The sequence below is a fragment of the Pezoporus occidentalis genome, unplaced genomic scaffold, assembly GCF_034315485.1.
Source record: "Pezoporus occidentalis ecotype Australia unplaced genomic scaffold, CSIRO_AGI_Poc_V1 ctg71, whole genome shotgun sequence".
NCBI lineage: Eukaryota > Metazoa > Chordata > Aves > Psittaciformes > Psittacidae > Pezoporus > Pezoporus occidentalis.
In genome coordinates, this window is record NW_026916062.1 from 19,584 (window position 1) to 32,929 (window position 13,346).

At 38.6% G+C, this 13,346-nt stretch overlaps 1 protein-coding gene across 4 annotated transcripts in view; it reads left to right on the forward strand.

The window, feature by feature from the left end:
- The window catches only part of LOC134175986 (TBC1 domain family member 1-like), a 38,469-nt gene that overhangs the window by 17,001 nt on the left and 8,122 nt on the right, over nucleotides 1–13,346 (forward strand). For all 4 annotated transcript variants that reach the window (XM_062642504.1, XM_062642505.1, XM_062642503.1 and 1 more), the window contains 5 exons: nucleotides 90–275; nucleotides 2,185–2,346; nucleotides 4,285–4,443; nucleotides 10,237–10,481; nucleotides 10,919–11,078. In XM_062642504.1, the coding sequence (XP_062498488.1) occupies nucleotides 90–275; nucleotides 2,185–2,346; nucleotides 4,285–4,443; nucleotides 10,237–10,481; nucleotides 10,919–11,078 (912 nt within the window). The remainder of the gene's footprint in view (nucleotides 1–89; nucleotides 276–2,184; nucleotides 2,347–4,284; nucleotides 4,444–10,236; nucleotides 10,482–10,918; nucleotides 11,079–13,346) is intronic.

Here is a 13,346-nt window from a genome sequence, read left to right on the forward strand (position 1 = left end):
TTTGTGTATATATATGCAGTCTTTCAAAATGTGTCCCTTCACCTGATCATGAAATCTAAGTAGTTCACAACAGTTTCTCCCTTTTAAAGATTACTCCGAACTGGGAGAACTTCCACCCAGATCCCCATTGGAACCAGTGTGTGAAGATGGCCCCTTTGGGCCAGTGAAAGAAGAAAGGAAACGGACACCCCGTGAGCTTCGTGAGTTGTGGAAGAAAGCTATTATTCAGCAGATACTTCTTCTTAGAATGGAGAAAGAAAACCAGAAGTTACAAGGTTGGTGCACCCTACTGCAATAGAGGTTAACCTTTTCATTTGCTCTGTGGCCTTGGCAGTGGATTGGACCATGCCTTAATGAAATGTTTTAGGAACGTACAGTTTAACAGCATCTCCCTCAGTTCCCGTTAGTGTAGGTGACGATTTACACTCATTTTTTCATCACTGCATCTTATTATTTGTTTACTTGATCTGAATTGGTACTCTTAGTTTTACCACAGCTGAGTTTTTTTAGGCTGGTGTCAAGAAGCTTTGGCAAGGAATTCAGCACAGTAAAGTTCTGCATTTGCATCCATAGTCATTGTCAGAGTATTGGTCATGGCAGTGTTCTGTTTAGCTTTCGTCTTGAAGTTCTCAAGGAGCTGATTGTGGACTTGAAACTATGGGTGCCTGCTGTAGTGTACACATTGTGCAAGCAAGGTTTGCATGGAGTAGTAATGGTTTAGATCAGTCATAAAGATGATAAGGAGCTTGAGAAACTATAACTTGGAGGTTTTTTTTAACACAAATCTGTTGTGACTATTTTTGCATATAAAATGTAGCTGATTAAGAATACATGTTTTATTGTGGCGGCTGCATACAGAATCACAAGTGATTGTGCTGGAGAGCTGCTCTTTTGAGGATGTGAAGGATAGGGAGAGAAATGTTTATCTGGCTCATTTTAGATGTCCAGGAAGGGAGTAAGCACCTGGATCCTCAAGGGGGTGAGGTACCTGGCCTGAAAATGGCAATTCTTCTTTGCCTTTGTGAAAACTTGAGAAAGGATTGTCTTCCAGGAAGAACAACTGTGTACACAAAGGGCCCAGCCATGTGAAAATATCAGTATACCAAACGTGAAGTCCTTCTTTCAACTTAGGCTAAGAGTCCTGGCTGGAAGGAGAGAACACCTCTCTCAAACATTGGATGTGGCCTCCCAGAACACTTAGCCCATTTGTAGGCTCCTGGCAGTGTAGCTTTTCTGTTTCAACCCTGATATCTAAACACCTTATATCTGAGTTTCCTGAGAATCCCACAGGTGACAGGCATGTTCCCAGCAAATGCTGGAACTGCTAATCCAGTAAAATAAAGTATGGCAATGGATACCACATACACAGTGCCTTTGGCTAAGGGGCCATCTAGAGAAAGAGGTTCTGAAAGCAAAGATATATACAATCAGATCAGCTTAGAGCTGTGAAGAAATTTTTCCTAATATCCAATCTAATCTAAACTAACTTCTAAAATTTGGAATCAACACTGAGCTACAGAGTTAATTTTTATTTTTGCCGTGATTCTTTGATGCTTTCCCAGCTGTTGCCCTTTTTTTTTTAATCCCTTATACGTAACATGTGGAAATACAATGCAGTGTTCTTATAAATTGTAATCTGACAAGATCACCAACACTACAGTGCATCTCTGCTCCAGGAGCTCTGCTGATCTAAAATGTCTTATTTAAGACTGATTTATGCATTGACCTTTCTGCTGATTTCTTCATTGGAGATATTAAGAAGCTCTCATGAATACATTGTGTTCAGGGTTCTGAAGTTTTCTGTACTTGAACTTTGCTTTTGATGTAGTCTGTAAAAATGGATGTATGAATGATCACCTTTAAATTTTTTTTTTTATTTTTTATTTTTTTTTAGCTTGCCATTACTGTTATGGAGCTGCATGGATAAGAAATAGACGACTGTATTGGTTGTGTATTTTTATGTGGTGTAGGTCTTCTGCACTAGTTTTTTCTTTTAACAGCTGGGAAATTGAAAAATCCTGTTGGGAAAATCTTGCATTTATTTTATTATTTTGTCCTATCACTACAGTCCCTGATGAAGAGTCCCTCTCTGGCACCCTTCTAGGCCTCCAATGTCCAAGTTAAATTAACACGTTACAAATAGTAAACAATATTAACTGGTGCGTTCAATTTATCACTTCCTAGCTTCAGAAAACAATTTGCAGAACAGACGTCTGAAACTTGATTATGAAGAAATCACACCATGCTTAAAAGAGGTAACTTTGATTTGGGAAAAAATGCTGAGTACACCTGGAAGGTCAAAGATTAAATTTGATGTGGAAAAAATACACTCTGCTGTGGGGCAAGGTAAGCACAGTTTGCTATTCTGAGTTGTGTAAATGCACTTAAATTGTGTTAGAAAATGAATAGCATGACCTCTTAACCACTCCTTATAACCAGATTCTCCCTAAAGCTGTTCTTCAGGCTGCTGACTAAACAAGTAACAATGTTGGATATCTTCATGGTTATGCGTATGTAAGTAACAGCTCCTTTCAGAGGTAGCTGCAATTCTGTTACTGGAGTTACTAGACTTGGTATTCAGTTTTGAATTAAATTTGATTTTATAAATTAAAAGTTATCATTAAAGAAGAAAGCCTGGATAATGCCAAAGAAATGACTGTGTAAATAACTGAGGAAACTGCACTACTATATGGAAATTCTCTGTTCCAGCCTGGGTAGTGTGCATGTATACAAATAGTATACATGGATATCTCTGTAGAACTGCCTTTCTTCCTTCAAATTCAGCAACGCATTGTACCTGCAAGCACCACCTACAGTCTTCCTCACAGCTGCAGGGCTGAGGAGCCATCCTCTTTCCACTGCGTCAAAAATAATGTAACCTACGGATAGTTTTAAATATGCTATGAAATTAGAACATTTGAGTAATAACATTATTACTCAATGTTATTTATGCCATGGTTGGATCCAAAGGCATTATGCTGAGTGCTGTATGTAGCCAATGGGGAAGATGGCTACTCCAAGGAGTTTTTCATAGTTCTAAACAAAGCTTTCCAACATGCAATGGAAGTGTCAAGAATGCACCTGCCTATATAGTTATTCATCAAGTTAAATCAAATTGTCCATTTAAAATAGTTAGCACATCTAGATTTCCAACAGTACTAAATGCCCTAAGCACAAACCGCTGCAGAGTGAGGGAAACTCATCACAGGTTTCTCCCATTAATGTAGGTAAAGGGCTCTGTTGAGTCAGTGTGTGAGAGTGAGAAAAACTTGGTTTCTGTTAATAGTCCAGTGATGCTGGCCTATGTTACAGTTCAAAACAAAACTTAAAAAACTCAGAATGATGCAAAATAAATAGATAAATAAAGCACTACATAGTAGATTGCTAATGAGATGCACATACAAGTAGCCAGTTGGTTATCTCTAGCTCTTACATAGCTATTACTATGCTCTGCTCTCTAAAGCCCAGTTATGTCAGAGTTCTTAGAGTGATGTCAAATTTCATACATATGCAGAAATGAAAAATGCATTTAAATTGAGTTTAGGAAGTTCTCGTTTAGACCAAAACCATTCAAAGTAACGTGAGTAATCAAGGCAAACAGGTAAGAATTGCAGGTTTCAGTTAGCATGGGGCTTAAATTAGGGTAACAATATATAGAGAAAGAAATTCAATCTTTAAAACATTTTTACATGTAGAAGTCATTCAGCAAACCACTACAAATATACAAAAAAACTACAAATATAATACTTGCTTTCTGATTATCTGCTTTCTGTTGTAGTCTAGATCACATCTCATTTGTACTTGTTTATGCTTCTGGTATGTGTGCATTCTGCCATCCTAAAACTTACTCCTAACAACACTGTCAGTGCTGTATTAGTGAAAAAAAATAGTTCTATTGTAGTGCTCTATTGTGTACTTTACATGGAAAAAAAATGGGAGATAAGCATATAACTTTACTGAGACAAGTATTGCAATTTTTGCTGCTTCTTCTAGTACTTCTTAGACTACATGCAAGGGTAACCTTAGGCTTAGGCAGCTGACCTTGTTTCTACTTCTGATCTCTCCTGTTAAGATAATGTCTTTTATTGGTTGAGGAAGTATAAGCGCTGTAGTTTAATCTGCTTCTGTGGTCTACTGGAAATAGCAGATACTAATCTAGTTGACACGGATCTGCTTGCATATCTAGCAGATATGGATCTTCAGTTCCTCAATCCTGTTAGCTCAACTATAGCTGAACCCTGGGTAGAAGTGCAAATTAAGGTTTTAATGACTTTCTTCTCTCAGGAGTACCACGTCACCACCGTGGTGAGATCTGGAAGTTTCTAGCAGAGCAATACCATCTTAAACATCAGTTTCCCAGTAAACAACAACCGAAGAACACACCTTATAAAGAGCTCCTAAAACAACTAACTTCCCAACAACATGCAATACTTATTGACCTAGGTAAGTACAGTAGTGGTTTGAAATTAAAATAAGGGGTTTATGATCTCTGGAAAACAAAGTAACACACAAAAAGCCTCTCACCATTTAGGAATAGGTTGTTGGTAAGAACTGCTTTTAATCTGGTGTGAGAACCATTACTTGACACCATTAGGAAAATCAAAATTTGCATTTCAAGCACAGAGGTCCTTTGCAACATGTGGTAATAAGAGTCTGCTAGATATAACTGTGATGCATTTCATATATTGACAGTGAACTCCACAGGCCCATGGAATACAAACTGTCAAGAAAGGAAGTCAGTATTTAAGTGCAGACTGTTGAATTATATGCTGTTTATTCCTGATGTCCAGTGTTTGCTGTCTCTGTTCAACACTTTTACTGGAAATAATGCAGAAGTTTTGCTTTTTGCTTTTTTTTTTGCCTATTTCAATGGGTAGGTGGTAGCAGTTGGTATTTTTACTTGTACTAAAATAATTATGAAAATATATTTTTATATATATATATATTTTATTTTTTTTAAAGAAGGCTCTTTTAAAGGCAGGTTGTTCACATTGCTGAATTTTAAGCAGTAGCTGGCTCCTGACTTAGGGAGAATGAATTGATCTGTTGAAGCACATGTAGTTCATTGAGTTTAGCAGAGAGAGGTTAGGAATCAAGGCTTTTAAATGTGAAATTTAGGTGGGCTTCAGACAGGCTTTTGGTCTTCTTGAGTATTTTTCCATTTTCCCTCACATTTATTGGTCAAAGCTTAAAAAGTATTTTCTAGTGTTAGAAGGAAGCATGAGAGAGGAAATCTAAATGGAATTGAATGATTGTTTTAGGGTTGGAGCAGAAGAGTTTGCTTCCAATAATTGTAAAAGACCAATCTACATATATATCAAAAATATTCTGCCCTTCTTGCCCCTTCCTATTATTTTTCCTGGTCCTTTTCCTTCATCCGTTTAGTTCCGTTGTATGAGATTGTCTTTCATCGATTGACTCTCACCACTGCTAGATTAAGACAATAATAAAACCCAGGAACATTCAGTAAGACTAAGTCAGTACCCTCTGTAAGATGTGGATCATTACTGTCTTTGGTTGCTGCTGCTCCCAGTTGGTTTTGTTAATGTCTCTATTAGTACCAGCGACCTCCTCATCTCAGAAGCTCCCACAAGACAGCCATTTGTTTTGTAGACCTCTCAGAGGCACTTTTTGGCATCCTCTCCATCTTCCCTCATGAAGGCGCTTCCATTTTCTCCCCCAAGCAGCGCATGGCTGCTCCTCAGCTGGGTTAAGTATTTTGTGGAATCTACTGCAATCATTAAAATATGTCTAACATGACAGTAATTACTCAAATATATGTGATGGTTGGTTGGATGTTCACATGTCTAACCTTTCCCCTGGCCAAAGCATTTGTGTTGAATGCAAGCCATCTGATGCAAGTTTATAACACCTCACTGCTTTATGGCTGAATTGGAAGTTTTTACAGATAATATACAGGTTAGCCTCATGAATATATAGTTGTGGATATTTTAAAAGATATTGTTTTTTCCTCCCTTAGATATTTTAATTCAGTATATTGTCTGAGAAACCAGGAGCCGATGTTTTTCCAAGAGGATTCCAGCTTTTGTGTGTGGGATAATCTCACACTGAACTCAGTGTTCATTATGCTCTTTCCTCATAAAGCAGAAAAATTAATAATGTCTTCCAGAGCATGGTAGAACTTACAGCAAGCTTTTGTTGTAGGGTTTGTGGTTTGGGTCTGAGGAGTTGTGTGGAACAATTTAAGAGGTTCCATAATCACTATGTTTGATTAAAGGGGGAAGTTATGTCCTGCACATAAGCAAATGTCATGATAGAATGATAAAAAATATGGGAAAATCTGTACTTGGTTTGACCTCAATGATTAAAACCTCTTGTATTATTTTCACTTACATCTTTTCTGTGAAGCAATAATATGGAACAGTCCTATCATGCTTCTGCTCTTTATAATTACTCATATAGTATTTGAGTATTTTTCATTGCAAATGGAAGGCTATACCATCTTTCTTCCACATGGAAGAATTGCTCAATGAGGGAGGGATCACCTAGACCCAGAACTGTCGGGGGCACCTATTTCTTAAGAACCCAGTGTGCAGGCAATCTTCTGCAGGTACTGAACTGTGAGATTTGTCAAGTTTAGATAGTGACCTAAGCTTTATATGGTAAATAAGAATATTTTCTCTTTTTTTTTTTTTTTTTTTTTGCAACACTTGGTAAAGTGAGTCAAAATACCAAGGTAGTGCATGCAAAACAAGAATCTAGTGGGACAGGCACGTTTCTACAGAAACTGGTGGGTAGTTGAGGTAGGGAGGTTGATGGTCAATGACGCTTTCACTTTCCCATACTTGAAAGGCCTGTCAGGTTTCAACTTGGCACTACGAAGGTAACGCTCTGAGGAATCTTGTTGCCAACTAGGAATAGGCAACTGCGATGTAAGTAAGTTATTGCCCTACAGACTTTGTCACACCAATTCTAGGAATTCCCCTGATCACACAGCAACAGAAGCAGTCTTCAGTTTTTGAGAGAGACATTTATGTGCAACCAGAGATCATTCTCTAGCAAGTACCTGTTGATCAAGTCAGCATACCTGGTGTTGATACCACTGGCAGGGAACATTGTGATTCTGTCACACTGGAGTGCCTCAGTAAGGGGTAAACACTTTTGTGCTGGGTTAGTGAATTGAAAAACTTCATCAGAGGAGAGAGGTGTGGGACAGCTCCTGGCCAGGAGGGAGCACTGTCAAGAGTTTGGTTGGCTCACACCACAAACTGGGGCTTGCTGGCTCAGCAAGCTGTTCGTATTTTCTGCCTGGTTCTGCACACAAATACTTTCTTACCTTAGCCATGTGCTCTGCTTGTAGAAACAAATGACTGCATGTGTTCGCAAATTGGTAACTTCATGGTGGTTTTCATGCAAAGTGTTTTTGCGAGGAAGCTATTTGCCAGCCCATTAGCTCAGGGAAGGATTGGGCCCTATTATTTTAGTAAGATGAAACCAGGAAGCTGAAGACTTCCTAGTTTCCTAGTGGTTCACATTGAAATAGAGTAGTGCTGAACAGTAACAGACAGCATAACTGGATAGGCAGCTAGAAGGAATTTGCATGTTCTGACTTGTGTTCCTTCAGGCTATCAGAAGTGCTTTCTCTTAAATCTTTAAGAATCCTTCTGAAAGCGTGCACTTCTGCCTTGAGAGAAAATCCTATGTTCTAGCAACATGTGGTTATAATATTTAAAAAAGCTTTCCCAAATTCAGCTAAAGAGATCTAGCTAATGCAGTATGAACCAAAGCTGTAATACTTTTCACTTAGTTGAATCAATGCATCTTCAGTTGTAAATAGTGCTTCCTGGGAATGAGGACAGCGGTGTGCATCTGGATGCAAAGTAAGGTACAAAAGCCACTTTCCTGGCCCAGTTTACATGTCACAGTGCTATTTCATTATGTGGACAACAGCAAAGCCACAATTCCCTGAAGACTTTTTTGTGTATTTCCTTAGTGGCCCCACCTGCACAACTGCGGCAGTCACTGGGAATTTCAGGTCTTGAAAACCAAAGTCATATTCAATGAATTATTTAATTTCTCAGTAAGGTAAACTGACTTCCAGATGCTGTTGGTGTATGAAACGCACTACTGAGTGCAGAACATAGAAAATTATGGTGGGTTTTATTACATTTCAAAAATAAAGTAGTTACTCTCTCATTCTGGCGCTCTTGGTGTATCACAATTCATTTAGAGTCCTTAGAGTTGTTTGCTCCTGAGTGAAAGCTGAAATTCTTAAGTCGTCACCAGGGCACTCAGAAACAAAACAGCTTCTGAGTTTAGCAGTTATGCTTCTCCTTGATTTGCTGTCTTTTAGAACTTCTTTGCATTTTTATTCTTGCTCGGTTTGTAACTTTTCTTCATGACTTACATGAAGGGAGCCTTGCTGTGAGTGATGCAATATGGGTCTGCCATCAGACCATGCTGTAATAACTTGTCAGTCAGGCAGAGGCTTCCTTTGCAAACGAACACAAGCTCCTTCTCATTTGGAAGATAGAAATACTTCTGTAACATTCAACTCTTGTGACAGCCTGGCCAGGGGAGACCTGCTTAGGAACTGAATGCCAGTGTCCCATGTGACAGGCTAGAGTAGCTACCAAATGGCAGAAGGACTCTGCCCCAGGCTTTGTCTTCCTGAAACACGAGCTCTGATATTATCCAGCAGCACCACAGCATTCCTGGAGCTAAAGGGTGGGGCGATATTTAACAAGTGTGCAACTGAAAACCAAGCTTCCCTTAATACTAGAACAAAAGAAGTAGTCAAATTTCTTCTCCACTGAGGTATTTCAGAGGGGAAATCTGAAGGGGGAGATTTTTTTCCTAAAATTTCAAATGCTGCCTTTTGAAAAAGTTTTGGGGAAAAAAAAAAAATCTGTAAAAGTTAAGCCTTTAATGTCTCCGTTCACAGAATCACAGGGTGGTTGAGGCTGGAAGGGAGCACTTGATATCATCTAGTTCCTGCTCAAAGTGAGGTCATCTAAAACAGGTTGCCCAGGGCCATGGTCTCTCAGGTTTTGAATATGTCCATAGGTGGAGATTTTTTTCTTATGTTAGGTGAATTTCCTGTATTTTGCTTTGTGCCCAGTGCCTCTTGTCCTGTCAGCAGGCACTACTGAGAAGAGCCTGGCTCCCTCGTCTTCATTCCCCCATGTTGATTATTTGTGCACATTGAAAGATCCCGCTGAGCCTTTTATTTTCCAGGTTGAACAGTCCCAGGTGTCTCAGCCTTTCTTCATAGGAGAGATGCTCCGGTTGTTTCATCATCTTAGTAACTCTTTGCTGGATTTTCTCCAGTATGTCCATATCTGTCTTGCACTAGGGAGCCCAGAACTGGATACAGCACTCCAGGTGTAGCTTCACAGTGCTGAGTAGAGAGGAATGATCACCTCCCTCGAGCTGCTGGTAGTGCTCCTCCTAATGCAGCCCAAGATACCATTAGCCTTCTTTGCTGCAAGGGCTCACATTCAGCTTGGTGACCACCAAGTTAATTTTCTGAAAAGCTGCTTTCCAGCTGAGTGGCTAATAGCATGTACTGGCAGCTAACCCCATGTAAAAGGGGATTTTTCTTCCAGGTTAGTGAACTGGATGAGCTCATGGAAGACTCTGAGCTTCATGCTGTAAGAAAGAAGGAAGGACCCATAAGACTAGGAGGGACACAGGCAAGGAGTGTGGGGGCAAGAGACACATTTACTAGGGAAGAAAGAAAGGGAAGAGGCCCCAGCCTAGAGAGCTCAGGTCTTCTAAGTCTGTACCTGGATCCTAAGTTGTTTAAAAGGTAACACTTTAATCAAGAGGACTAGGTGACTCATCAAGCCACTGAAGACTAGTCTCTCGCTATTGTAAGCAGCCCTATAAGCCCTTTAACAAACTGATCAAGGGCCAGTCTTAAGAACCAGTTACTCAGCTGTTCCAGACAAAATACTGTCCCCACCCCTGGCAGCAATTTTTAAGTTAATTTTGCAACTACTTTAACAAAACAGTAGTAGAGCATAAGAGTCAATTGTTTTGTATTGTTAACTTTTTTACAGTCTTCCTGGGGATGATTTCAGAATTGACCTTTCAAGAGGATCTACCTTTTTGAAAGACTGTTTAATTTGATAACATGGCAAGGGTTTTTTGATGTTTTTTGTTAAGGGTTGGTTGTTTGGGTTTTTTTGGTGGTGGTGGTGAGGGTGGGTGGGTTTATTACTATTATTTTTATTTTTTAATTTAAGTCACCACCTTTGGTTGTTTTCACAGGACGCACATTTCCAACACATCCGTACTTCTCAGCACAGCTGGGAGCTGGGCAGCTGTCACTCTACAATATTTTGAAGGCCTATTCACTTCTGGACCAGGAAGTAGGATATTGCCAGGGCCTTAGTTTTGTAGCAGGAGTTCTGTTACTTCATATGAGTGAAGAAGATGCTTTTAAAATGCTGAAGTTTCTCATGTTTGATGTGGGCCTGAGAAAACAATATCGTCCTGACATGACAATTTTACAGGTATGATTTAAATTTTTCTAATGAAAGGATGCTAATGTTAAACCATAGTAATGCAGTACAGATAGGATTGTCAAAATCTGGACTTGAACTTAAATTCAGCTCTCAGAAATGAAGAAGATTAATCTGTGAACAGAATACATCATGTTAAATGCATTAGTTTCAATAAAAAGACTACTAGGCAAACTGTGAAAACCATAAATAGGAAGAATTCTTTTATGTGCTGTATGAGGTTCAAATGAGCATGTCCTAGGCTCACAGGTGACCCATCCTGGGTCTTTTAAATAGCTTCTATTTCTTTTCTTCAATCCATCCAAACACTAATTGACAGATACCTTTCACTGCTTCTAGTAAGTGTGAAACACAGATGTTGCTACCCCCCCCCCCCCCGAGTGTTAAAATGTATTTATCTTTATTCTCTTTGTTCTTATTCCCTGCAGATCCAGATGTATCAACTGTCTCGACTTCTTCATGACTACCATCGAGATCTCTATAACCACCTAGAGGAACATGAGATTGGCCCCAGCCTCTATGCTGCTCCCTGGTTTCTCACCATGTTTGCCTCCCAGTTTCCCCTTGGATTTGTAGCCAGAGTGTTTGGTAAATCTTCATAAACCCCTTTTATATTTGGAATCCTGTTATTTGGAACAGCATTATTACCCAACCTGATTCAGAAATCCAGAATTATTTTACTTACTATTGATGAATAGAAGAGCAACATCTTTTGGAACATGTAGTTTTCATAGTAAAATGGAAAAAGAAAGGAAGAAAGCATATGTCAGTCCTGTTCTGTCTTTCCACCCTCACTGTTACCTTTTCCCACCCTGTAACCACTTGCACAGGGGATGTAAACTTTGATGCCATGAAGGCATGGTGTTACAACAGTGGCACTTCAACAGCACAATTAGTTTTACGCTGAAAAGAGATGTAACAAAGGTATCATCTGAGAACTATATTAATCTACTTCATTATCTTTGTCTCCAACAGTGTCAGTGGAAAATTATATTGAGGGTTATGTTTTTAAACACACACAGAGGTGGCCGTTGCAGTTTAATCACGGATTTACGCTACAGAAACATAGTCTTTTAAACTGGTGTTTCTTATCCTTACAATTTTAGCCTGACTGATAATCTCACTTCCAAAAATGTTTGAAAGCATAAGCTTAGGCTCTAATATGTAGGATCCTAACAAATTTAGGCCCTAAAGTCACTTCTGTTACTTATTTTTTAAATCTACAAAAGTAAAGTTCTCTTTTTTTTGTTTTGTTTTGTGTTAATTAGATTCCAATTAAGAATTTACCTTGATGCTATGTTATGGATTTAGATTTATAGATTGTTTGGTATTTGAAAAGATCCTAAATATAGTTTTGTCTACCACAATAACAAATAATGAATTACAGATTCCACGAACCACCAACAATAATCTTTTCGTCTTTCGGGTAAAGGATATGCCAAAAGTAGTACTGTAAGAGATCACAGTGAAAAGGATGGTGTATAGCTAAGCAGATCTATGTGTCTGTGATTAGCATCTTAACTCCAGGGGAAGCAGGGGAAGCAGCACTTTTTTTTTTTTTCCTGGAACAGTTCAAAGGACATCAATATCTCGTTGACAGTAATAATTGTTAGGAATTAAATCAAGTGCTGTATGCAGGTGTCATATACTGAGTTTATAATCAGTTCATCTTTCAATTCTTCTTATTCATAGTATTGTACATGATAAGAATAGTCTTTGACTTGGACAGTTGACTGCAGTGGAGGTATTAAAGTGCCTTGTGTCTCCAGTATATTTGGATTTCTGCCTTAATACATGGATTAGTATTTTATCTGTCAGTGGAGGATTGTAAGGCTTTAGAAAGCAAAGATTTTACACTGGAATAGAAAGGATAGACACATGATCTTCACAGGACTGATTTTAGGTCAGAAACAGAAAAGCATGTGTGACTGAAACTGTAATATCTTAAAAATACCTGATGATTTTTTTTTTTTTGAGACAGTCCATCACAACCAACACTTGCAGTTTTTAATGTGTCAAAGTGTTTAGTAATTTCCTTAAAACAGTGTTTACTGGAACAATGTAGGGCAAGAACATTGAACTTTTTTTACATTAGAAAGCAAAATCTCCTCTTCACCCATGATGCAGACTGAAACACAAATACAAACCTGAAAAAGGCTAGAGCTGTCAGTTTGATAGCAGCTGTCGTTAGCAGCATGGCAAGTTACGATCCAACCAGTTATGACCCATGTGTTCACACACTTTTGCAGAACATACATACGTTTTTGTTGCTCACATATTAGAACCCTTGGGATGAAAGAATGTTGCCTTTTAATGTTGAAGTAACTCATCTGTAGTTTACTAAGGCTGTAAAATTGTTCTGCCATTTTCTAACATGGTATCTCTAAACCCTTCATATTGGAAGCCCCACTGCTGTTTAATAAGATAATTGTTATAGACCACTTCCTTTAGATTTCCATAGAGTATAGTGTCTGCAAACATCTTACAAAGCAATATATGAAAGAAATGGGCCAGAAGGAGGTTGACCCAAAGACTGTTTAATGAGTCCAATAGTAAAACTTCTTTTAAATTTTTAATCATCTATCCAAGCTTTCAAGAATTCTCCTAAGTGGTATCTAATGAGAGCGCAGCATTAGCAAAGGTGTGTTCTTTATTAATCAGATTTACTTATTAATGGAGGAGCCTTGGTGGAATAGTGTTTATGTTATTTCAAGATTGTAGACAAAACTTTTTTTTTTTTTAATGCCGGAGGCTTTGGGTACTTTCACTGTACTGCTGTTGGCTGGCAGCCCGCTTAATGGGAAGTGTGGGGAGTGGATAACAAATAGGTCTTTGTTAAGTCTTTGCTATTTTAAA